This window comes from Squalius cephalus, assembly GCF_949319135.1.
Source record: "Squalius cephalus genome assembly, chromosome: 14".
NCBI lineage: Eukaryota > Metazoa > Chordata > Actinopteri > Cypriniformes > Leuciscidae > Squalius > Squalius cephalus.
The window spans coordinates 6,993,712-7,021,131 of record NC_137135.1 but is presented as its reverse complement, the minus strand read 5'-3'; the positions used below and the strand labels follow the sequence as shown (position 1 = coordinate 7,021,131).

The following is a 27,420-nucleotide window of genomic DNA, read 5'->3' as shown; positions in this document are numbered from 1 at the left end:
AAACAGTATCAATATATATCCTTTTCCCTCCCAAACACATTTCTAACTCAAAATACTACCATTCCTCCCAAAGCACAATTCCCACATGAATATGCAATTCAAAGAGCATGGCACTTAATATGCACTTAAAGCACCAAAGAGCATGGCCATAAATTGTGTAAAACTACAGAAGCATTGTAATATCTCAATTGTTATAAAAGGTAATGTGCAAGCAACAACTGCAGTTGATATAGAGGAATACAACACCAACAAGTAGGGCTGTGCGATTAATCGTAATTGATTTTCTGATTTCGATTTTGGCTTCCAACGATTATGAAAACAAAATAATCAATGTAAAATGACATTTTCCAGCGCACCTTCCTTTCCTTCACAGCGGTGCACTTTCGTTCCCCAAACTTGAAATCCAAATCAGCCAAATAATTGAGTGTTGTAAAATGCAGTCTACTGATGCTAAACTGCAGGACGTGCTTAATATTAAACAGTGTTATTAGAAGCGCTTTAAGCCATGAAAGAGATGCTGTTCCCCAGGCGGCTTTATGTGCGGGGCAGATAAACTATGGGCTTCAGATACTCGCCTAAACGATCAAACAGCCTACACACAAATATGTCAAACTGCCAGTTTGGTTAAGTATCCTTGTAAACACAGTTGGTTATGTCTTCAGTGAATGTAAACACTGAGAAAGAGCATGTGTGTATCAGTATATTGGATCCGTGAAGCTCTTAAAGAGACAGCAGCCTAATAAATCTGCAGCAGTCTGTCATGTTAATCAAACAACAGGACAAAGATAAAATCACTTGCTGCTCTTGAATGAATAAACTTTAGTTTTAATAAGGATTAGTCTATATTTAATGTATTTTAGACTTGATTACTCTATTCAACTTTGATTACTTTATTCAATTTATTACTTGTCTTCTGTAAGTGTTCTGAGGACATTTTACTTACATTAATTAACCTAGTATTATTTTTTGCTGAAGTATTAATAATTGTGAAATTTCACTAACATTTAACATGACCCATATCATGAAATAAGACTTTGGTTATATCGCCCACCAATAATCGTGATTTCAATATTGACTTTACCCATAATCGAGCAGCCCTAGTCTAAAGGGAACTTCTCAACATTCTCAACACAAATTGACTCTTGTCATGCTTGTCAGCTTGGTTTGTCTTTGCCTACCTTGGTATTATCCTTGGTATTATTTATAAAACAATACACATGAAGTCATGTTGCTAATCAGAGCTGTGTTCCTTTCAAACTCAGGAAGTAAGAATTTCCTATTTGGAAAAGTGCAATAGAAAAATCATAAATCATGTCAGACTTGGAAACTTGTGTGGAAATCCATAGATGAAGGCAGGGATGTAACGGATCGTAGTTGATCCGTGATCCGTACGGAACAGGCCCCACTGTTCGGAAAACGTGATTCACGTACTAATTAACCATCATAGAGTGAAAGTTCAGAAGTCTTGTCAATTTAAACAATCAATCGATTTTAAACCATCAAGCTCAAGAAGACGTGAACCAGAACTCAATTCAGTTTTTTGTGCACACACCCAAGCGTGCACATACAGCCATTTTGCATTCCTTGTTTTTTTTTGTCTGAAAAATGAACTGTTCTGTGACCCAAAACCTTAATATGATCCAAAGCCTGAGTTTTGTGATCCGTTGCACCCCTAGATGAAGGTATGACAACACCTGTACATGACATGTACACACAAGGGGTTGAATAGAGATTTATGTGATGAAAGTTGAGTCGACTAGTCGCTGATGACGTCATTGATGAGCAAATAAGCCTGAACCTCGAGCTGAGACTTGAACGCGGGTCGCCTTGTGCACAGCTATGGCGTATGACACAGCGAAGGCTATTGCTGCTACATAACAGCTCATTTTTTTCAGTACTTTAGTCTTTGGGTCATTATATTTCTCACAGATTTTCTCGTTCTAAATCATTTACAGATAAAGTAGCACAGTAATGATTACATTTATATGAATGCATTAGTGAGCGATTGCTTGTGAATTAAATCTACCTGGCAGTGTCTCTCTACTAATAGTGAAGCTGTGGGTTTTAGTTACTAAGAAATATGCTAGAAATTTTCAGTTTCTAAGCTATTTTATTGATAAATCACAGAACAGTTGTTGACAATACATTTCTGCGCAACTGAATAATTGTGTGCGCGATCTTCACTCAACTGTGTGTGTGTGTGTGCGCGTTACAATGCAGCAGTGCTAATGTTAAAACAGCGATAAACTTACCTGTACAATAAGCTGTGTAAAACGTATTTTCACCTAATAAATTGAGCATCCAGATGGTATAATCAAACATATTGTGTGGAGCGCTCTCTGAGAATGCATTTATTTATTATTTTAACTGTTTGGAAACTAGGGATGTGCACGAATATTCGAATTTTCGAATATTCGATCTGTAATTATTATTCGAAAAATAAAATACTATTCGAATTTTATCGAATTTATGAAGCCGTAAATACTTTGCGGGTTGTAAATGCAGTGAATCCCTGATAAATCCCAAGCACTAACTCGCAGTTATAATTAAATGCACTGGGTGGCACTGTGGCGAGTGTTTAACCAGTTGTTTGTATTTGATCATAATGTCGTCGTCTGCCTCGCGAAGTTTGGAATTACTAGTCGAAAATGAGGTTACTAAATGATTTTACAAAATGGAGTTACATTTGATCAAATTAATTAATTAATCTGGAGTTATAATATCATCACCACAATGAGAAATCACATGAAATCCAAACAGCAGTCGGAAAGACAGCTGTCTATCACTGCACGACTGCAGGTAAGCGCAGCTGTAGCGCGAGTGATCAGAGATGATAACTTATCTAATAGCAAATTGATTTTGAGACATATTCTTCCTTTAACTTTCGTTGAGAGAGAGGTTTAAGAACAGAAAACGCAAAGTGTTGTTAGAAACTTAGAACTAGAACACCGTTATCTTTGTTTCTCTGAAATGTCTGTCAGCGCAGCGAGCATAAATTGCTGGCAGCACACCTGCATGTGGATATTATTGTTTTTCTCAACATAAACGTGAAACAATATAAACACGATAATCATATGCTGATTCGAGTGTATGTGTACGTTCTGTACGATAACTGTTACTGGCGCAATCTGCTAGGCTACTCTGCTTTATTAGGCGTTTTTTCCGTTCACGCTGCTTGAGATTATATCCTTTTGTTCTTTATATTTTTTTGTTTACACATAGGCCTACTGTTTAATGTTTTCAATTAAAAGAAAACTTTAACATATATTGTAAGCTTGTTGTGTATATTGCCTAATCGTAAGCTTCTTCAGAAATGGTGAAAAAAAAAAAAAAAAAAAACACTTAAAAAATAACGTCTTTTTCGTTAAATGTCATTTAAATAAACGAATATTCGAATTTTATGAGCCCGAATATTCGAATGCAATATTTTTGAAAAATGCCCATCCCTATTGGAAACGGAGCATAAAAGTGTTTTACAAAGATTTCATATGCTGTTGCGCCCTCTAAAGGCCATGAATGATCAGCGACTAGTCTGTGCAACCCCTAGTACTACACAATTATGAAACATGCACTTATAAGCAATTAAATGTATAATGCAGAAATGAGGCCAAGTTCATACTGTGATAAAATCTATTTCAAAACTGTCTGCCAGAGACAGAGGAGTAACACAGAAAATACATTTCTCTACTATCATTTATAATAATTCTCCTGCGAAAGAAACAAAAGCTTTCATTTCTTTTCACGTAATCATCCAAATATTGGACAATAGAAAACTTGAGTCATAATTTGGCAATGTCAAGTAGAGAACAGGGTTGCAGCATTGACATTTTTAAGACCTGAAGAAATAATTAATTAATACTGTACGCTAGGGGTGGGCAATATTGACAACAATTATATCTAGATATTTTCTGTCATTTTGTCGACAGTATTTTACGGAGGGTGTTTCTGGGCTGGTACCTCCAGCTGACATTTCTTTCAGTTAAACACGTTTAAATGCATAAAAAGTTATAATATACTGTATATGTAGTACCTCTCCCATCTATGTACTCAGTTATTAAATAATAACTTCTCATTAATTATTTTTTATTTTTCTGTTATTTAAAGTGTCAAAATATCATGTGGTGCGACCATCCGGCCATTTTTGTGGAAACTGTGATGCATTTTATTTTTCAGAATTCTTTGATGAATAGAAAGTTCAGTATGCGGGGAAATCGCTCTTGAATGTGGGTTCGCTTTTCACTTTCGCCTTCGAATTCACACGTACATGGAGATATTTGTCAATGTCAGTCGTCTCTCATTACTCTCGTCTCGTAAATGAACTGTAAATCTGACTCCTGCTGCGACGCTTTCAGTTTATTACTGTAAACACCGAAAACACAGACTACAGCAAGCCTAGTAAACAAGACTAAGTAACAATGTTGATTTTAATGTTGATTAAAATCAGATGATCAAATTCCCTGGGGAATATCCCACATCTGATGTTGAACTGAACCCAGCATAAGACAACATAGAAGGTATCAGTTCAGTCGAGCTATTTCACTGGATAAGAGCCAGAGCCAGAACAATGAGCGCAACCCAACTCACCTCTTTGAGCGTGAAGATGAGGGTTTGGTCATTTCGGAGGAGCAACCGGGCTGAAAAAAAGAAAAGAGTTTCATTTTCAGTGATTTTAAATCCACGTCACTAACTCAACTCACCACACTGCAAAACATGCTTTTCTTACTTCGTATTTTTCGTCTTGTTTCCAGTCCAACTACCAAAAAATGCTTAAATCAAGATGCATTTACTAGAGGAGTAAAATGCCATAAGATATGTCTTGTTTTCTAGGGAAATAAATCAAAATTAAATGAGTTGTTGCTTAAAAAAAGCAAAATGACCTGCCAATGGGGTGAGAAAAATGATCTTAATTCAAACAGAAACGAGATTATTTTTCTTAACCCATTGGCAGGTAATTTTGTTTAAGAATTTTTAGATCTCTGGACTGGAAACAAGACAAAAATACTAAGTAAGAAAAGCATTTTTTTTACAGTGCAAATGTTTTAAAGATAGATTTGCAGATCACAGAAATAACATCTGAATAAACATTAGCCTCATATATTAGTGTTGCATAAAAGGGTCCAAACCACAATGCCCACAGGGACATCTCAATACCTGTATATTTTAACACCAATTCAGAAATCATTACAATGGTGTGATGGGCGTTCAGGAGATTTTAGACTTAGCATTGTTGGAATAAAATGTATGTGCTGGATTTCAATTTAACATGCCCATGTCTTTTATACACTTACTGAAAGAAAAAAGAAAGAAAGACAGGAAGCCCCAGTCCAACAAACTGAAAATCAAGTATGTGCATCAGTTGTGTAATGGATGCTTTATCTATGCAGAGAATGATGGGAAAAGCTGTTTTTTCCCACGAAAGCCTGTTGCCAAATGCCAAGCATTATCACCATTCTTTAACACATGAAACTTGTCACAATAGGACAGAGTGTTACAGTAAACAGCAGAGAAACACAGAAAACACAGGCTCTGTAGACACACACCTCATTCATTTTCTCATCAGGGATGTTTAAGTCACTGGATGCCATTTTACCTGCAATGTGAGAAAAGCAAAATTTACAATATATCAGTATCATTTTCAAAATACAATCGCAAATTAAATGCAAACAATTATTGGGAAATATTCTGTCAGCTCGCCCACCACAAGAGTTGATACAATCGGCTCCATTTACTTTACATCAAAACAGGCACAGGATTAATACAAGATTGCAGTTATTACACACTAACCTTTTTCTTTCTTTTTTCTCAACACAAAGCCTTAAATTCCCCTTATTAAGACAACACAGTTTTAGCGTGACTGTCCAAATTATACAAACGTATTGATGACATTTTATCCTTGAAATGATAAACCCATCAACGTCGTTACCTAGCTGTTCTGATACCTAATTTCACAGCGGTAAGAGTCACAAGAAACAGCCGTGATCGAATATTATATCAGAATTAAATAAATGAGAAAGAAGGTAGTGTATTTTAACAAATTAATCTTTTTATAATGCTAAATGATGGTGCTAAATGGCCATGATCATCTCTAGGCTAAAAGGACAGGAGAGTTAAAGTTACTAAAAAATAATAAATACAAAAAATTTACACTTATTGATGTATTTATGCTTGATGTGGTTTTTGTTAATGATTTATGGTTATAAACGATTATGAACATTTACTCTACAATAATTACAAACTAAAGTGACTATGACTGGTATTTCTAAAATAATCTCCATGCAGGATAAAAGTATGTGACAGTTGTTTCTGCAACAGCTCCTCTCGCACTGTGTAATACGTCAGAGACTGAATTCCTCGCTTTATTTCCTTCCTCGCTGATATAGTGCACTCAACTGCCACGCACTAGATAGGGATTAGAGAATCAGTGAGCGATTTCAGACGAAGCAAGAGTCAACAAGAGTTGATTCTAGGGCTGCCCCCTAATAGTCAATGAACCGTTAGTCGACTAGATGAGGTTTTGTCGACCAAAATTTTATTAGTCTGTTCATCTCAGGGAAAAAAAACTTGTTCGCTCTAATGTTTTGAATAATATGTAATAAATTGTAAATTTCCTGAAGACAATGTGAGAGGTGCTTGCAGGGATAAAACTCTTTCTATATTCAAAACTCGGCTACATAGATTATTTGCGCTATTATTAGCCGCATATTCCAGTGTTTGTGTGGAGAGCGCGCTTATACTGCATGACATACAGGCGCCGATGCGATCACTTACATTTAACTTAAAATCATTTTTGGTCATGCAGATAAGAGTAGTGTAAAGGGTCTACCTTTATTTTTGTTAAACTCACAACAACAACAAAACGTTGTGCTTTTGTTAAAAAAAAAAAAAAAAACAGGACGCACTTTCTGCCATCTTTGGTCTCAGTCCCGTAACAAAACGAACCGAAACTCAGTGTATACTTGCCTCACAGACATGAGAAATATATCTAAAGAGAGCTTGAAATGTCTACTTTTGAATGAACAAATTCAAAAGGAAAATAAATATTATCAGATTATGTAATCCGCATGAAACGTGCATATATGCTACTGCCGAGATGACGAGTTCAGCATCGTTGACTAAATCTTTGCAGCCGAAAACACAGAAAGCATTACCAATAGATTATTAAAATGTTTAGAAAGTCTCCTGTTTTTTCATGACACATTCATAATCATTAGGTTTGCAGATGAGCTGTGGCAAGCTTTATGTGTGCGTTTGAGCGCTGATTAGGCTATGTATTATATATAGGCAATTAAAGTCTCATTATTATGATTTATGGCTTATTAATATAAACGCGTGATTAGTCGAGTAATCGCTTAAATGAACGACAACTAGTCGACTAGAAAAATCTTTAGTCGAGGGCAGCCCTAGTTCACTCCTGTGCTGAGTCGACCTCTACTCCAGGGCTATTCAACAGAATCGACTGATAATCGGTTTTACAGATATTTAAGCATTTCTCCATAATCGGGTATTGGTTTTGTAATATCGGATTAGCCGATAAAGGACGGCATCTTGTAAGAATTGTGCGTAAGACCGCCATTAAACCATTGCATCTGAGGGGAGACACGAGTCAACGACGGTGTTCACAGGTAAAGCAACTTACTTTGCTTTGATTAATAAACTTTAACATAACAACCATTAAAGCACAAATAAGATATGTTACATAAATGTTTGATAGGCCTATGTAATTTAAACTTGGTGCTAAAAATAGAGACGAACTCACAGAGTCGTGTAATTCGAAAAGTCCTGTCCTAATAAAACGTATCTTTTCATGAATTAAATAAAACAGCCATGAATGAGTGCATGTTGGAAATAAAAGCACTCGTCGTCAGTCTTGTTAAGTCGCGTTCACAGTGCCGTTCATTCAGGCTGATGATCAGAAAATGCTCCAGCACAGCCACCGTACGCAGCTTTTAACAAGATCCACTCGTTTAAAACTCCTTAAATTATATTAACATCTACTATATAACCTTTATTTCACTAATAAACATCTAAATAATTACAGCTCTGTGGAAAATTATGATCTATGCGAGAGAAGTTCTGTGTAAACGCAGATAAAAACAGCATTCTGTCAGCAGGTATTTTATAATCTAGACCAGAAAAAACATCATTAATAATTCTGATAACATGATAACAGTAGATGGACTCTGTAATTGCAATGATGTATTCATTATTGTTTACTTTTCTGACAATGTTTGCATATTCCAGCAAATGCATGCGTAATGTAGGCCTATGCTTATTCCATTCTCCTCACTTTTAGCCTATCAAACACATAAACCTTTTAAAACTGTAGTTTAAAACAAAAGTTTATTCAAGCAAAGTTGAAAAGACTCGCCTGTCTTTTATGTTCTCTGTTTGAAAACATAAGACTTTGTACATTTATTTAGCCTAATGTTAATTTTACTGCTGTTGTAATAAAATTAAAATATGCAACTGGGATTACTAAGCAACACTAAAGAAACAAAGTTTTATTTATTCATGCTGTTTCGAATGATTTATGCTTTTTAAAAAAATGTTAGAATTATTTTTACCTGATCAAAGTTTAGCTTTTATTTTAAAAGACCCTTTAGTTACAGTGCTCTTTATTTTTTAGGCACTCTTTCACACTCCTCTATTAGAAGTGTGTGTTTTGTATGCAAGGAGGGAATGAAATAACAGAAATGGTAAATTAACCGGATATGGTTCTGTAGGCTATATCAGTTGTGGGCCACATAAACATGCAAATAATCGATATTGGTTAAAACAAAAATCTATATTAGTCGATCTCTACAATTCAGTGTCCAGGAACTTCCCATCACTTATCCTCACCATTAGAAATGTCTTGAGAATCAATACTTTCGTCGTCCGGAGAATTACCCAAGAACTCATGAAGTTTAGTCACCAATGTATTCAGCTTACTGGACCTGAAAGAAACACAAGATATAGTATGCATCAAGAAACAAAGACAATAGGCCACATTTACAAACAATAGTACCACAGACTGAACTGAATAAGGAATATCAGTGTAAGAAAAGCTCAATTTTATTACACAAAAAAGGACATCACAGTGGAGGATAATACTATAGTACCTACTATATTGAGACAGAAACTACAGTACATATTATAAAGATAACTACTACTAAAACAACAACAAAATGAAAGTACAGGAAGCTGAATTTACACTGTCCATTGATTTATTAAATGTGTGCTCAACATGCTAAAAAAACTCGGAAATAAACCGTAAACAAAAGTGACTTAGCAGACCGTAAAAACGTCAATTTAGGTCTAAATAAACATGTTAGGCTGAAATGAAAACGAAACACTAACAATGACCGAAAAGGAAAGCCGTTGTTAACGTGAGGAGAGTTTTAGCGGTCTCTGTTGATTGGCAGGTGGCGTCATCACTGAGCCCGTCTCCTATTAGCGCGAAACACAACCGCCGGTAACAGGACGGAAGACACGCACTGATAACAGCGAACATAAACAAACCGAGCAGCTCGTGTGCCTCACTTTAAGAGCAAGAAACACGCCACCAAACCAAACACATGAATAAGACAAGAGAGCGGAAAAAAACAAATCGTCTCGCTACAGATGATGTTTTGGCTACTTGTTTTACACTGACTCTTATCCACTGATTCATTTTCAATACACGAGCTGATGTTGCAAGAAAACACAAGAGAGAAAGACACAACAATAATACACAAATCCCCCAAATCTACGCCAAAACAGCCATTTTAATGAAGTACTGAGAATTTGGTGGAGAAAGGCCTAGTTTTTGCACATGACCAATGCAGCTATATCTGCACAATAGGGTGATTAATGAAAACTACTTGTTAAACAAAAGCAAGGCACTTCATTATGATTTCATTCATCATAAAATATCCTTATGTCGCCCCCTAACTATTCACAACACTTGGGCATAGATGTAAAGTGCACAAATGCACGCGCGTAATACCCGGCTGCATCCCTACACCTACCTGGAGATCTCAATGCTCAGCTCACGCGCAGATCTTCGAGATGTCACTGTTGAGGCCGCGCGAGGAAAGCTGATTTTTCATTCGATCCGGTCAATTTTCACGTGTGTGGTAAAAGTAAATTGTGTTTTACGCCGATCAGGACAGACAAAGCGAGAGCGCCATCTTGCCGGATGGCTCGAGACGCGCTAAAATGGCGCACGCGAGACTCCTCGCATTCTGCGCGCGCGCTCTGTGAACACACTGGACGCGAGTGGTCACATGCAGTTCACTTTTGACACGACAGTCCCGCGTCCTCTTTGCGTGCGCACTGAATGCATTTTTAAAATGCACAGAAAGATAATATATAATGCATGTAATGCAAAGAAAGTGCAGCATGGAAGGGGGAACTAGGGCATGAGTTATATGATGCATTCCGGACAAATGCTTGCTGTTATACCGGCGCGTGCTATAATAATAAATGTGCAGAAATCACGGCATGCATTTTGTTTCATGATATTATGTTATGACCCCAATATGCCTAGCATCCGTGCTATTGCAGTTTGTTATGCAAGCATCACAATGCAGACTTTGCACTTTAGACAGACTCGTAGTTCATGCTACATACAGACTGCATGCATGTGGAGGAGAGGAGTGTGTGTTCTCCGCCACATGTGTGCATGATCGCATCCTCAGTAGCTAGTGCACATACATACCTGCAGATGTCGGTGGTCATTTCGTCCCCTTTTTAAACCTGCGACCTCCTTTAAAATATAATGCTTTTTATTCTTATTTTACTTTTTGAAATTATTTTCCCCCATAGACGCAGACTTGGATTGCTTGATATTAAACAATGCCAGGATCCATGTTGCTATGGTGGAGCTCATGCAGCTGATTGGCTCGTTTTATCTCATAAGTGTAAACCAGGAAGAGAAGCTCCCTGCTTTACAGATGCAGTCTTCATTTTACATTTAAAATATAATAATACTACGCTGGTCTGCCATTGCAATGACTTTGATCCCTAATCTGTGTGAAAATTAATCATTTTGCAAAACTGCATCAACATGAATACAAAGAAACTTGAGAGCGAATCAGGTAAAAGAAATGATTTTATTTTTAAGCAAATAACAAAAACAATGACATTCATTTACATCTGATTGAAAATCATATTTTATGCATGTTCACTGGAAGTTTAAACGAAAGCTCTTCTCCTGTTCCTTGCTGCGGCTTTCACACACCTTTGAGACCTCCTCCACTCGCCTCTGGAGTAACACTGCACAGAAAAAGTGCACGTTAAACATGATGCAAAGTAACATTTCATAATGGACTGGCAATTTATTATTTGTGTCTATGGGTGTGTTCACACTTGTAGTTCGGTTCGCTTGGTTCATTTGGTCCAGAAAAAAAAAAAAAAAAAAGCGTCCTGTTCTGCTGAGTGTTCACATTGGCATTTTAACACCAAAAAAAGGCATATGGATATGTTCACAACCTTATTGGTCGGCTTTTATTACGTATATTTTGCAATGGAACTTACCGAACATCCAAAACAATGCTGTGTTCTGGGATAATCGCACTCGTTGTATAAGCCTAGCCTACATATGATGGTATTTTGACCAGCTGAGAAATTGTGAAGAGCTTAAAAAATATGTAAATGAGTCAAAACAGCAACAGGAATCCCTCAGTCAAACACACACAGATCTGCTGTAAGGAGTACACGTACTGAACTGTGATGGGCAACATCGCGACTATGACAAGAAAAAATAGCTTAAGCATTCTTGAGTTTCTAGGGCCATATCTTCCTGTTTTTGGTTCGTTTACATGTCTTTGGTCAGTGTAGAATTCATATTTCATTCGAAACCGCACCAGAGTTTCCATCAGTCTCGGCCCGCTTGTTTGGTGGCACCAGGGTTCAGATGGCAGCGTTCACACTTATTCACATGAACCGCACTAACAGAGCAATTGCACCAGGGCTCATTTTAATCCAACCAAACATGCCAAGTGTGAACAGAAGACTCCATGAAAAGACTCCTCTAAATCCAAGAAGATACTAACCAGAGTTTTGTTCTACCCACTGTAGGGAGTCCATGTGTGCATTCAGGATTTTGCAGATCTGCTGAAGCTGAAAAAGAAGGAAACACACCCTTCATTCTTTGCCCAGATCACATGACAATTCATAAAAAGCGTTTCTCGATCAAATATGGATCATGTTTTGCATACCGGGTCAGTGGTGTCTCCAGGTCCGCTGGATGTGTTGAGGTGTTCAATAATCTCTTTCAGATCTTGGGACATTCTCTTGAGTTGGGCATCCACATTTTCTGCCAACTTGTACCTGGATAAAGAGATCATTCAAATACTCAGTGACGTCACAGTGCATGCAGAAGAAACATGAGCGGACTGCTTTTGTTCTTACGTTCTTTCTCGCTCTTCATCTGCGTTCTGCATGTAAATGGTTCCACTCTGCTCTTTCACTGACTCCTCTAGCGGACTGAGAAGATCCTCCAGCTCTTTCTGCTGGGACAGGATGAAGTCCAGCTCTTGATCCAGCCTGTGGTACAAGCACCGAAATATGAGTAAAACACAGCAAATGACAGTATGCATGCTGTCTGGTGATATCTTAGACGGTTCGTTTCATGCAACTTACTGAGCACGACTTATTACTCGGCTCTCTGGAATACTTGACTGTGACTGGTCAAGTGCTGTATTTTTTTCAATATTTTTGTATAATGAGCACTAAACTGTATAACTGTTGCCCTCTGGTCGGCACTACAGAGCACCAGAACAGCCAGACACAATCTCCCACAAGCAATAGGATACTGCCAACAGGGTCTCTTCATTGTGCGATTAATCGTGATTGATTTTCGATATGAGGTTTGGTTTCCAAAGATTATGAAAACAAGATAATCAAGGTAAAATGATTATTGTGCTGCTGCCGTATTCAGTCCAGCGCACCTTCCTTTGCTTCACAGCGGTGCACATCCGCTCTTCCCTGAGCCAAACTCAGCATTCAAATCAGCCAAATAAGTGAGTGTTGTAAAATGCAGTCTACTGTTGATAAACTGCAGGACGTTTTTGATATTAAACAGTGTTATTAAAAGCACATTAAGCCACAAAAGAGACACTGTTCCCCAAAATGCCCTTTTGAACAGTATTCACATAAATCCAGTCAGTTCTGTCTTAAGTAAACGTACACAGTGTAACAGTAAATTAGATCCGTGCATTAGGTCTTAAAGTGACAGCAGCCTAATAAACAACAAATGACAAAGGAAAATCCCTCACTGATCTTGCCAAAATGACTGAAGTAGCTTTAATAAGGACTGATCTATATTTAATGTGTACAGTAAGACTATGCAGTGTTATTTTACATTTGATTATTCTATTTTGTGTTGTAAGCTATTACTTAAAGACCATTGTTAGTACATCTTCATGAAAAACTTAAAACACTGTTTATTTTCATTCAGTTGTATTTCTTTGTGTTTTGTTTGTAAAAGCCCTACAATAATATCATATTTTTATATGATTTCTTATTATATACCTCATGTACATTAATACATTTAAATTAGCATAACTGTACATCTGTAAATAGAATGTATACATACGTTATTCTGTCTTGTGGTTTCTATATTTTGTATTACTGTATTGTATAGTATTATATTTAATTGTATTGTCTATTCTTTATTATTGTGTTATATTCTTTTTACTGCCTTATCTAGATCTCTGTCTGTACTTTATTCTGCACTGGAAGCTCAACCTATCACCAAAACAAATTCCTTGTGTGTGTGAACATACTTGGCATTAAAGTTTATTCTGATTTCCTGCTGTGCTAGTTTCTCTTATATCACTCTGTGCCATCTCACAATAAATGATCTCAACTATAAGTAGAATAATGTACAGTAAGCCAGTCACTGCAAAAAATAAATAAAATAAACACCTTCATTTGACTCCTTGCATTTAGCTTTGTGTTATGGTCCTGATCACACTTTTGGGATTTGTTTTGTAATAAGGACTGGATGATGGCACATTATCTCTTGCCTATTAATGCTCTTCCACCACCAAACCAAGCTTTGGTGAATTAGTCAATATACATTGAACCTTTTAATCCAAGTAAAACATTGATTACCTTCGTTGATCCAGTTTCACTTTCTCCATATCTTTATGTAAAGACGTTATCTAAAAGAAAAAGAAAAGAAAATAGACTGACTTGTCACTGGAAACCTGTCCAGGCAGTGTCTCATCAACAGGTTTGGGTTTACAGTTGGTCGAGTTAACTACATGTATCTCTAGACCAGTCACTTCATTCATGCCAAAGAAAACAGCCACCTGTACATGCATGAACACCTGCAACTCACTGATGAATACACTGGCAGTCAATAGTTTGGATTTATCAAGATTGTTTAATGTTTTTCAAATGAGTCTCTAATCCTCACCAAGGCTGCATTTATTTGATGAAAAACTATCTTCTCATAAATTATAATAAACGTAACAGGCCTATCTAAATTCCCTGTAAGCATATATTCAAGGCAGCCTTTCACGATCTCTCATTCGTCGAGGTGTCTGGGCATCAAGTCGATGCTTGTTCTGTGTTTTCTTATAGTCTGCACTGAAATCTTTTTTCCCTACTTTCACCAGGTCATCAGTATATCAAGGGTTTTTTCCCTACTTTCACTAGGTCATCAGTATATCAAGGGTTTTTTCCCTACTTTCACCAGGTCATCAGTATATCAAGGGTTTTTTCCCTACTTTCACCAGGTCATCAGTATATCAAGGGTTTTTTCCCTACTTTCACCAGGTCATCAGTATATCAAGGGTTTTTTCCCTACTTTCACCAGGTCATCAGTATATCAAGGGTTTTTCTCGGCTGCTCTGATCAAACATCTTGTTCCCCTTGATGAAATTCTTTGCCCTGGAAGTTTTTGTATGGTACCATATGATTTAAACGTACAAACGATGCTGCCAAGTGGGTCTGCAGGAACTTTGAGCGTCTTGGAAATGTTCATGTAGCCATAGCCTTTTTGATGTAATAAAACAACACATTCTCGTAGCTTCTGTGAGAGCTCTTCTGTCTTGGCTATATCTGCAACTAACATTTTTGAATACACAAAGCCGTCTGGGCCTTTTTGAGCGTCGGCCGACTTATTTTTTTTCGGTGTGTTCTGCACCATTGGCTCTAGTCGGACGTTGTTGTTTTGGGTTTTTTTCTCGTCGGGCCATTGATGAGAGAGAAAACTCTGATCGGCTGTTCAGTTTAGCATACGAGTCAGTGCACGAGAATAACAGCGAAAGTATGAAAGCGAGCCAAGACGGTACAGACAGAAAGCTTTTAGAATTTTACGTCAACTTACTTGAGCAACACTGCGCGAAAATTTTCAGAACAACATGAGTGGAGTGGAACAGAGACGGTGATCAGCAAGATTTATATTGAAAACTTTAAGCAAGCGCAGTTTTGTTGATAGTTTGTATTCCTGCAGTCTTAGTTTCGCTTTCCCTTTAAAATGACTAATAAAGACAAATATATCTGCAGAATGCGCATGCTAATTGACAGTCGGCTGTGGTCCTTTCGGTGTGTTCAGGTGTAGCTTTTTTTCCCAGATGCGAGGAGACAACACAGTCGGCTTTGATTAGTGCAAGTTCTGTGGCGTCGGACTCCCTACCTTAAAATGTTATAAATGCTTTTTTTTTTAAACTGGATCTTTAGAAAAGCTTACATTTGTAAATTGTTACAATCTCTGTGGGGTTGAATAAGTTTGATTGCCTGTGTGTGTTATATATATATATATCTATATATATATATATATATATTATATATATTAGAGGTGGGCATAGATTAATTTTTTTAATCTAGATTAATCTAGATTAATTTTGAAATTAATCTAGATTAATCTAGATTAAAATGGCTCATTTGAATCCTGCCGAAGGCATTCAGAATATGTGTGCTACCCAAATAATGACTATAAAAGTAAGTCTTTGAGAACGGGTTTCTCAAGCCAGGTGGCACATTAGACCAGGGGCTCATCTCCTGTTTCCAAAATGCATCACAAAATGCTTGAGAAAGCTGTTCTACTCATAGACTGTAAAAGGTTACTACTGTACTGTTACCGTCCGTAGGCAACATTAGGTAGGCCTATGTTATTATCAACTACTATAGGCTATCAATTAGGGATGGGCGATATGGCCTAAAATCCATATTGTGATATACATTGCAGCCTCTTGCGATAACGATATTATAATAAAACCATTTCAGAACAGGTTACACAGACCCTGCTAAACAACTGCTAAATGTATTGTTTTTTTTTGTTTTGTTTTTTTGGTTTTTTTTTTGAAAGGGTGTATGTAGTTTTGAGAACATATATTGTGCAAAACTGTAAGTATACAACATAATTTTGCAGATAAATCAAATTTAAGTACACTAGCTGCAGAGACTTAAGTAGGTCTAATGTTTATTATGGCTTGGAGCTTATGAAACCCCAAATTTAAAATGAGAATATTGTCTAACTGATGTCTTTTCAGTTAAAAAGAAACACAACAATGATTCTTAAAATCGGGCGCTTTTAATAAAAAGAGATTATGTGCTACACCACTCACTAAGATATATTGGGAATAATACGCGCGCGCTGGTATTCAGTGATATGTTTCGTTTTGAATTTGAGGTGGTAGAACGGATCACACTGGATCGTGTGTTAACTTACCGAACTGTTACACCACACAGTCTACGTCGGACGGCTTAAATCCGAACCAAGTCCAAATAATGGATGTTGCACCGATCTTTTACACCAGCTTTCACTTTCAGCCGTGTTTACTTAAGATGACGACGAATATGATGAGTTGCAGCCGTGTCTTCCTCGCGGCCGCGGGTAGATTGCGTCATCATAGCTTGTGTAGTATAGAGCAGCTCCCAACCCAACTTGGAGAATAGATTAACGGCGATATTTTTTTTATCGCGCGATAAGAGTCTCGCGTTAACGCAGCGCGTTAACGCCGATAACGGCCCACCACTAATATATATATATAAAAGAGAGAAAGAGAGAGAGAGAGATCCTTTCACAAGTTCAGAGAAGGCTCTGGTCTCTTTATTGTTCATGTAATCATTTGGTGTTGCTGTAACTGTCCCAGTGTAAAGATGGCGTATGCAGTAAGAGAAAACAGTGTATGTCTCTACCTTCTCTCCGTTCTCCACCAGCATACGGTCCCAGGCGTTGACCTGAGTGGCCTGCTGAAGAAAGTGTCGTTCTTGGTCTTCCAACTCTGAGCTCCACTTGTTAATCAAAGCCTCCAGCTGAGCATATGACATCACGGGAGCAGTGCTGACAGAAGACAACACAAGAATGCCATTCTGCGACTTGACAGAAGAAAACATGTGGTATGACACACGTGAAAAGCTTTGTACCTGGTTGTGATGGCAGCAGTCGAGGTGGTGGTGGCTGGAGCAGTAGATGCTATCGTCTTCAGCCCCAGAGAAAAGCCAGTAGTAACTCCAGTGCTAGCAATAGCTACAAAAGACACACACACAGTCACACACACAACAGAGGAAAATATCAACAACGAGAGCTCTTTTAATAGTTGTACATTGGCCTGAATTATTTGTTGAGCGTGCATTAATGAGTGTGAGTGAGGGCACCTGAGGTCACAGCAGGAGCCGCTCCCAGAGGCTTCAGGGACAGGCTTGTGGGAGCGATGGATGCTGAGGTCATCACCGGAGCCACGGAGGCCATGGACGAGCCCACTGACAGAGCACAGAGAAAAGCCTGTGTTATCTCATGCTGATTCCTCAAGAACAATACGAATGATAGCAACAGAGCTCCCACACCTTGTCCAATGAACTTGCACTACTTTTACAATTGTTTGTGGTTAATGGACAAGTTTAAAAAGAAAAAAAGAAATTGGTAACACTTTACAACAAGGTCTCATTTGTCAACATGAACTAACAACGAGCAATATGCATTTTAGAGCATTTATCAATCTTTTTTCATGTTGGTTAATAAAAATATTATTGTTCATTGTTTGCTCATGTAAGTTCACAGTGCAATAAGTCATGTTTACAGATATAGTTTTTTATATTTCAAATGTATTAAATGTGTTATTAATGTTGAAATTAACATTAACCAAGGTAATTAAAGGCTGTAAACGTATTGTTCAATTACTAATATTAGGAAATAAAAACTTACTGTGTGGAACTTTATAAGTGTTACAAAGTCATTTTAACTGATTTAACTGAAATGATTGAACTGATATTGTAGACCTTACCATTGGAAAAATCAGGTTCTCTAAGAGATTTTACAAAAGCAGATGTGCTTTATATTGTTTTGCTTTGTCTGAGCCAACAGACTCACATTCAGTGTGGAAAATGTGATGCAGCGCTGCAATAGGAAATCACGCTCGCCTATGTTAGACTACATTAACTTTTAGCAGAAGCTTTTATCCAAGGAGACTCATCACAAGAACCAAAGATACATATATGGTTTGTGTGTGTATATATACAGTATATAAGAAAGCTTGGCTTGGGAATTTGACTGAAGTAGAAGTTTCTTCATGACTCACATGTGAATCCTGTGGCTGTTGTTGAGGCTATAGGATTCGCAAACAGAGAGGATATTGGACCCGCCATGGACTGACTCGTTAGAGCCGAGCTGGTGGGAGCTGGGGTGGCTGAGCAAGAACAAACATGTTATACAACTATTTTTTTGTCTTTTGCCAGTTTTTCTAATATTTGAATATCCACACAACATATTACATACCTGAAGTTTTAATTCCAAAGTTAATCGCAGTTGTTGAAGCTGTGGAGGCAGTTGAAGCACCAAGAGTCAGACCTATAAATCAGCAGCACAACAAATTATTACATATACATAAAAAACATTTGTAGATTTCCTTCATAGGGACCAGTATGTTAGTGTAACAAACTACATTGGGGGGGGGGGGGGGGACCCCACTATATGGTTTTACAACTGAAACAGGAAGTTTGGGGGAAGCATATGACTGGGCTTGTCCTTTTGCTTAGGCATTAGTTTAAAGGGGACCTATTATGATGTAATGTAATCTTAGGTCTCTGCAGAATGTGTCTGAAGATTCAGCTCAAAATACCCCTCAGATCATTTATTATAGCATGTCGAATTTGCCCCTATTTGAGTGTGAGCAAAAACATGCTATTTTAGCGTGTGTACGTTTAAATGCAAATGAGCTGCTGCTCCCCTCCCTCTTTCCAGAAGCCTTTACAGCTCGTGCTTCAGATACTCCTGCAATAACAACACTGGAGAATCTCACGCAGACAAAATGTCCAAAATGGTCAGTCGCTGTGTTCAGCCTTACATGTTTGAACCGGAGTTGGACAATGATGCAGAGACTCAGGAAAAAGTTACTTTTCTGAATGGTTAGTTGATGAATTTATGTACTTCTTGTGGAGTCAACTTTATTCAACTTATCAATTAGCAAGTTCCATCATGATCATCTATAAATGGTTGCACAGGTGTTCGTGTGGGAACCGTAGGATGGTGGTATCGACCTATCTTTCAGATTCAACTTTTGTGTAAATTGTGCAAAATTGATTTGCACAAACATATAAGACTTTACCTAATTTCTCTGGCATATTTCCTTCACAAATGAAATTCATCCACCGTGTCCTCAGTAGCACAGATGCCGGTAGTCTATGGAGACTTATGTTCATTGGTACATCCAAAAACACATTTGTAATGTTTATGAGGTGCAGACATTATATCAATAGGTGCTATAGAGAGGATATAAACATGGCGAACTATATGCGGCTCACTCAGGGCGGGATCTATGCTAATAGAGCAGATCGTCAGCAATCATGGCGGGGCTTCTGGGGGACATCTGGAAGAGCGTATTTTCAGACACTGCTTCTAAATTATGGGGAGTGGATGGATTTTAACCATTATATGCTGTTTGTTTACACACACTGTAGACACACATCAGTGTATAAACACCTTATAAAAGTGAATTTTGCATAATAGGAAAAAGGCAAAGCCCACATTGGTGTCCACATGACAGGTTGTTCAATTATTTATGTATAATTCTGTATTATTGTTCATTGTCATTTCTAAAATGTCCCTTGAGCAGGAGATGATGTCGAAGTGTCAGCTTTCAGGAGCGTGGGGGAAAAATAGACTCTCTCAAAGCTAACAGACAAGGGGCCAGATTTACTAACAGCTTGCAAACCCTCTTTTGCCGTTAAAAAAAAACTACTATCAGGATGTACTAAAGACACGCAGTGAAGAATTAGCGCAGAAAAGGCGTGGACAGAGTTATTTTTGCAGCTGATGTTATTGCATATGCATTTGTAGGAGTTTCCCTTTCAGAGGCAAAATTAATGGGAGGAAAGAATTTAAATGAATCATGCAAGGTGATTTATAAAGGTCTGCGTTTGTCAATTTAATGGTGTTTGCGCCATTATTTACAACCCAAAGAAAGCATGTCTTAAACCTAACGCTAATTTGCGCAAATTTGTGTGTCGTCAGTAGCCTGACTACGTCAGACTTCTTACTTCCGCTCAATTTCATTTAGCTTCTGTAGTCAGTCTGATACAGCTTAATAGCTTTCCGTTTTCCTCCGGCCTGAAAACAGCCGGCCAATCAACGAACAGAGGGCGGGCTGAGAGCCGTGACGTAGACTCTGATTGTACCGTGGATGCGTAGATTTACTTCACATAATCTGCAAAAGTCGTTCACACCCATGTTCACTCCGGTATTTCGCTCGATGGTTTTGTTTTCGCATCATACATGTGTTTACAGTGGAAGTTAGATGCGGCTGAGCATGCGCATAACACACGCCATAACCAAACGTTATGTGATTGGCTTACGGGTAACCAATGATTTTAAACTTCAGACAAGCACCCCCCCCCCCCCCCCCGCTAGAAAGAAAACGCTTTTCAATTATGCCATGCCAATTATGCCAGACTCTGTCTACGAAGCAAAGCGAAGGAGCAGAGTTTGGTATTACCAGGCTATGTCGTCAGTAGATCACGCACTGAACTTTCCACTCCCATCGGCGCTTTTTTGGAATTGCACTCTCACGCTAATTTGCCCTGTTTAGTAACCAGAGCTTCTCTGTGATTTTAGTCCCGTCCGAATGTGCATCTCAGTCATCATTACAGACAATGTCAGTAAAGATTACGGCGACTTTTACCTTCTGGTAAAAGGTCCAGAAAAATTACCTCAGGTAATACTAATCCCATGCGAATAGATCTACTCGTAAATATTTAGTCATTTCCTGTTTAAAAGTAGTTTTCCGCTGTATGGAGATGCTTGGAAAAGCATTCAGTTGCGTTCTAGACGCTGAGACGAGTCTCTGGCAAAACTCAAGTGTTTTCCACACACCATTCAGATCAGAGAGAAGATAGACAGCACTTGTTAGAGGCACGAAACATCTTTTAGCGTTAGGTAATCCAATCTGAAGTTAATTAATACATCGTTCGACCGGACATAAATGTTTTATAAATATCGGTTATATGTGTTTGTGCACGTGATCTCACGAAGCAACGTAATACACACATGACGACAGGTGGAGGACGGCGATGCGCAAATCGAGTTACTCTCCCACTTCTGCTAGTTTTACTGAGATATCTTATCCTGTGTGAACTGGCCATTAATATTACAGACGTCCTGTGGTAAAATTACATTACTCCATCTACCCTGTAAAGTTAATCCCGTCCGGATAGGGCTTAAAACGAACAAAGCTGATATTATGAACTGGATGTCAGAACATATGTAACTCTGTATGACCTGTGGGTTGAACCCCCAGTGAGAGCGCAGGGGTGGGCTGTGTCGGGGCAACTGAGGCTGCCTGAACTTTGGGCGTCCCAAAGCTGAATCCCCCCATAGGCTGCTGGGCCGCTGTAGTCTGAGGAGCCAGACCTCCGAGAGTGAAGCCCGTCCCGGCAGGTGAAGCCCCCAGAGTCATGCCTGTGGTCGCAGGTTGAGGTGCTGCAGGTGTGCTGAGTTTAGGAAGGGACGCGCTGGATGCAAAGACATAAACAGACTTTAAATAAATAAATATTACATATATCAGTTACTTTAAATATTACAGACATGTAATTCTTTTAAATCCTGTTGTTCAACTATCATTTTCCAACTCAAAAATCTGACTGGATGAGGCACGTCCAAAGTCGTGATGGATAATCACAATTTTGAGGGTTTAGAGCCAGTTTACTTTGAAATCAAGCAGGAATACAGGAAAAATTCCTAATGCGTCATGTTGCTACATAGATGACATTCAGGTTAATTATAGAGTGAAACTGCTCACTTTTATAGCCTTGGTTTCAGAAGAATCTCTCTTATTTTTCTCCAAGGAATTTTTAAAAAAGTCTTCATTAAAGCATTATAAGCCATGAACAAGCCAACTAGCTACAAGGTGAATCACAGCATTACAAACTTTGATCTGAATCAAAAGTATTTGAAATCATCTAAAAAGACAAAGGTACAAGACTGTGTACTCAGTGAGGGAAGGAACTACAATCCCATGAAGCACCGAGAATGAAATGGAATTATAAAAATGATGTAGAAATAAAAAAAGCTATGCAGTGTTCAACAGGAATTCTGCTTTTTAACAATTCTTTTTTAATTAGTTGAAATAATGCTAACAGATGGCTTTAACAGAACCATATACCATCGATTTACAATAGTGTATCTCACAGTAAGTCAGTCTTCAAAGGTTTTAAAGTTAAAATAATTCCCTTTTGGAGAAAATTATTAATTATAAAATTATTTATTTTTATTTCCTGAACCCGGCTTCTCCACCCTCATCCATGGAATAACAGTTTATTGTTGCTTTATTAAAGGGATAGTTAAAAAAAAAAAAAAAAAAAAAAAACAGGACAACACACACACTTCGCCCTAGATAAAGTCTCACCCAAAAGAGAAGCCTCCCCCAGGGGTGCTGCTCTGAGTCTGCGCTCCGAAGCTGAATCCACCTTGTGTGCTTCCATTGTTCTGCGTGGGCTGTGCGAGCAGTCCTGCGATCTGAGACTGCGGCGGGGGGTTTCCGAAGGTCTGGGTCTGGGGTTGGCCAAAGGTCTGAGTCTGGGGTTGGCTAAATGTTTGAGTCTGGGGTTGGCCAAAGGTCTGAGTCTGGGGTTGGCTAAATGTTTGAGTCTGGGGTTGGCTAAAGGTCTGAGTCTGGGGCTGGCTAAAGGTCTGGGTCTGGGGTTGGGTAAAGGTCTGGGTCTGGGGTTGGGTAAAGGTCTGAGTCTGGGGTTGGGTAAAGGTCTGAGTCTGGGGTTGGGTAAAGGTCTGGGTCTGGGGCTGGCTGGCCCCGAAAGAGAAGCCCCCCCCTGTTGCAGGAGCGCTGGTCTGCAGCCCGAAGCCCGTCGGGGCCGCAGCCGTAGTTTTGGGGGGTCCAAAGCTGAAGCCCCCAGTGCCCGCTTGTCCGAAGTTAAACGCCATAGTGCCTCAAAAGACCCTGTAAATGACGACAGGAGGGGAAAAATGTGTGAAATAACAGTAGCTATGTTTCCATCCACCTATTTTTATGCGCATTTTGGAATATCTCATAAAATAAAGTTGGATGGAAACACCAAGATTCACAATTGTGCATAAATTATAAAAGCGGACCGATCTCGTTGCACAGCATCTGAGACGAAATTATTATATAGTGGCTTCTCCTACTGCAGCAATTTCCTTTTTTCGTGGTGATATTTAGTGCCAGTTTAACAGGAAGTGACAATCTTGTTCTCCTTGGCTCACTGGATGGAAACGATTTGCAAATGTTTTATGCGATATTCCAATTTTGCACATATGTTAATTTAGCAACTTTGGAAGGAAACATAGCTAGTGTTAGACGACTTTTATGGTCCTTGCTTTTCTGACAGTGGACCTGTAAATGACTATAATATGTGCAGGGAATCAAAGTCTCTGTTGCTACAATGAATTCCCCTCAATTTGATAGCAGAGAAGATATGTATGAGATCAGTGCTGATCGGGGGCATGGGGCAAAAATGCCACAAAAAAAAGAATTTATGCTTTAATGCCCATTTATGTCCAAAAAATCCACCAGTTTAGATTCTAAATCTTCAATTCTTCAATTTTAAGAATAGAGGTTAAACACAACTGTGTGATAATCAGCGAAGACAGTATAAACATATGTAAGTCAAATGGAAAGCTAAATGTGAACTATATTATGAAATCTTAGACAGAGTTGCTGAGTCTCAAAACATACTTTAGCTGCCTATCTTTACCTAGACCGAATGTTTGCACTGGCCATAGTAGTGTAGATGTGTGCTGGGTCAACTATTAGCTCATTAACTTAGACTATGATGCCCAAAAATGTTATCTATGTAGTCAGCTCATTACATTACACACCAACATACATGTAGATAGGCAGCCTGACACTAACGGCACGAAAACGCTGCCCAAGTAGGCAGTTCACAAGGTTTTGCGTCCAAAAAAATGTATTTTAGGTTCACTAGGCTTTGAGACAAAGATGAATCTTACTGTCTATGAAGGCAAATCACTAGGTTTGGAGAAAGCCAGTGTTTTGGTGTCCAACTAGCCTCTCTTTTATATTCAGTGATAACATGCTATTAAAATCAAATGATAACAAACTAAAGCATTAGATCAGCTTATGTGCTTCTTTGGAGATACATATGTATAGAGTTTAATATTGTTGGTTCTTTAAAACTGATGAATGCGATAAAAGAACCGATGTTGTTTAACATCAGTGATAATACAGCTAACGTTAGCTGACAGTTCACGTTCACTGAACACCCTCTGACTTCTGCACACTCACATCGCCAACGTTCTTATTTTAAAACTATGACAGACTCACTAAATTATGTATTATAAGGTGGAATAAAACACTTTATATCAGGGGGAAATACACATAAAACTTACGTACAGTACTTCACTGCAGCTCACGCGCGCAATATTCGTCGTCACATTACATGCGCTTCCGCTCTGAGGACCTCACTTCAACTGTCTAAAATACTGCCTGATCGAAATTACAGATCTCCAGTTCTCTCACACATACCACTGGCAAGTTGGCCCTATCAAACTATAAAGACAAAATAAACTGGCGCACCAAATATATTTTTTAGTCTTTTTACTTATTGCAGTATTTCAGTTACGATTACATCAAAAAGAGCCTAAAGTAGCTACCATGATAATACTATGTTGTTGTTGTTGTTTTACAAGTCAGTTTCTACACACAATTGAAGTCAATATTAAAAATGACGGATTTGAATGGATTCATACATTTTATAGACAATAATGACTGTTGGCATCAAAGATTATGAAGCAATAACAACTAATATAACTGAACTTATAATAAAAGCCTAAATTAGGTTAAAGTTTTAAAACGTAAAACTTTAAATAAAAAAAAAAAATAAAAAAAAAAAGTTATAATCAGTGTTTAGACAGCTCATAAGCATTAGGGACTCCCTAAGGACCGGAACAAATAATTATATAATATTATAAAATAATAACATAACTATAAAATAATAATACTAATGCCTATGATGTTCTTTTATTTTATGCTACAGACTCTGATTCTTTATTAAGTTCATAAGTCCAGAGTTTGCTTGAAAGCACAAATAAAAATATATATATAAATATAGCTGCGAGCAGCGATTACGGGCCCAAGCCGGTGGCACTGCAACCCCAGTGCCTTTAGTTACTTAAAGGCACCGGGGTGGCGGTGCCGCCGGCTTTGGCGCTTCATCGCTGCTCGCAGCTATATTTATATATATATTTTTATTTGTGCTTTCAAGCAAACTCTGGACTTATGAACTTATATAAGCTATATATATACACAGTATATATAAAAGACAGAAAATATTACTTTACTTACCTTATTCTGATTTTATGATACACTCAAAATATTCCACAACAAATCCTTTAAATTTAATGTAAAAATAAAAACGAAGGTTAGCAGTGTTGGGCTCATGTAATCCTCTCATTAGAATCAAAATATTTCAACCTTTGCGATGTATTTGGATGCTAAACTATTCTTTATTATAGGATTTGTACTTTACTCGTGTTCCTTAGGAGGAGTAGGTAAAAACTCAGAGTCTGAAATATCCAAAAAATCAACATTTAGACCTAAATATCTGACTTCCTGTTGGTCGGAGCTAATGACTGTAAATTAGAAAGTTGTCCGGCTTGATGAGAACAATATAGGTACTGATTTTTGTAACTGTGGGTAAAAGTAACCCCCCCACTTTTGACAAAAACATTTTGAAAGTGACACACTTCCTGCTGCCAGTTGGTGGCGCTATAACTTTGACTCACAATAGTTACATCCATCTGATCAGCCTCTTACCACAAACACACTGCTGAAGTTTCATCAAGATCAGTTAATGTGTGCAGAAGTTATACCACTTCGTGCTTCTCTTTTCTCGCCATAAATTCGTGTCCTTGCCACGGCCAAACCGTTCGAGATATCAAAAATCCGTCCGCAATTTAGCATCCTCAATGTCTTGACTTCATGCTGACCGAGTTTGGAGGTGATTGGATGAATTCTCTAGGAGGAGTACATCAAATTCCACAGCATGCGTTTCAAAACAACCCATAATAGCCGACTTCCTGTTGGGCGGAGCTAATAACTTAGAGTGTGGAAGTTGTTCGGCCCGATGAGATCTATATGTGTACCTAGTTTCATATTAATTCATGCAAGCGTGTTTGATATATGGACCAAGTTTTCAGACCGTGTCCAAGGGGGCGCTGTTGAGCCCCCCTGCCACGCCCGGGTACCAGCTTCAGCCCGGCTCTGATGACCGTGGGTTCTGACCTGTGTGGAAAGTTTCAAGAGTTTTTGAGCACGTTAAGGGCCCCAAAAGCCCCTGAAACCTTGAAAAACAAAGATTAAATGGAATAGACAAAATCCCCCCCCCCACACACACACAGACACACACAGAGAGAGAGAAAATTCTCCAGAAAATCCACATTCAAACCAAAATATCTGACTTCCTGTGGGTCTGAGGTTATGACTGTAAATTAGAAAGGTGTCCTGCTTGATGAGAACAATACACCTACCAAGTTTTGTGATTCTAGGAAAAACTAAGCCCCCATTTTTGACATACTGAGCCATTCCACCACGCCCGTTTCTGAAACTTTGCACATGTCTACTGTATAATAAATGTGATGTGTCTGTCGAGTTTCATGCATTTTCAAGCATGTGAAGAGTCTCAAAAGAATCCGAAAAGAATATTAAAGTTTGATGCGTTGCCACGGCAACAGTATCTAAGATATCAATAATCCTTTCACAGGTCTACATCTGCCGTGTGTTTACATTATACACATAAAGTTTTAAGCAAATCGGGTAAAAATAAGAAAGTGATTTCAAAGCATTTTGAAAGTGACACACTTCCTGTTGCCAGTTGGTGGCGCTATAACTTTGACTCATAAAGGTCACATCCATGTGATCGGCCTCTTACAACGAACACACTGCTGAAGTTTCAGCAAGATCAGATAATGTATGCAGAAGTTATAACACACTTCCTGTGTCCCATTATTCGCCA

General features: G+C 38.3%; 2 protein-coding genes across 5 annotated transcripts in view; both read right to left on the bottom strand.

Annotated features, from left to right (window-relative positions):
* The window catches only part of atrx (ATRX chromatin remodeler), a 52,022-nt gene extending 41,137 nt beyond the window's left edge, over window positions 1-10,885 (bottom strand). The window contains exons 1-4 of one of the 3 annotated variants that reach the window (XM_079892295.1): window positions 10,682-10,885; window positions 8,842-8,936; window positions 5,541-5,590; window positions 4,585-4,634 (exon numbers count right to left, since the gene is read on the bottom strand). In XM_079892295.1, coding sequence (XP_079748421.1) covers window positions 4,585-4,634; window positions 5,541-5,590; window positions 8,842-8,936; window positions 10,682-10,701 — 215 coding nt within the window. In that variant the 5' untranslated portion in view covers window positions 10,702-10,885. Of the gene's footprint in view, window positions 1-4,584; window positions 4,635-5,540; window positions 5,591-8,841; window positions 8,937-9,989; window positions 10,241-10,681 lie in introns of those variants that run through there. The other 2 variants (XM_079892296.1, XM_079892294.1) reach the window with 2 other exon arrangements.
* Window positions 10,886-11,056: 171 nt separating this feature from the next.
* Window positions 11,057-24,890, bottom strand: nup62l (nucleoporin 62 like). Of its 2 annotated transcripts, none has more exons than XM_079892309.1 (13): window positions 24,801-24,890; window positions 22,818-23,366; window positions 21,692-21,924; window positions 18,695-18,766; window positions 18,498-18,605; window positions 17,578-17,682; window positions 17,347-17,449; window positions 17,119-17,263; window positions 14,083-14,132; window positions 12,376-12,510; window positions 12,183-12,294; window positions 12,018-12,084; window positions 11,057-11,238 (listed from the first exon to the last, which is right to left on the bottom strand). In XM_079892309.1, exons 2-13 carry the CDS (start codon window positions 23,348-23,350, stop codon window positions 11,147-11,149), a joined length of 1,755 nt encoding a protein of 584 aa, XP_079748435.1. In that variant the 5' UTR covers window positions 23,351-23,366; window positions 24,801-24,890; the 3' UTR covers window positions 11,057-11,146. The 2 variants fall into 2 exon arrangements, with proteins under 2 accessions (XP_079748435.1, XP_079748436.1); XM_079892310.1 differs by having other exon boundaries at window positions 24,797-24,884.
* Window positions 24,891-27,420: the final 2,530 nt, after the last annotated feature.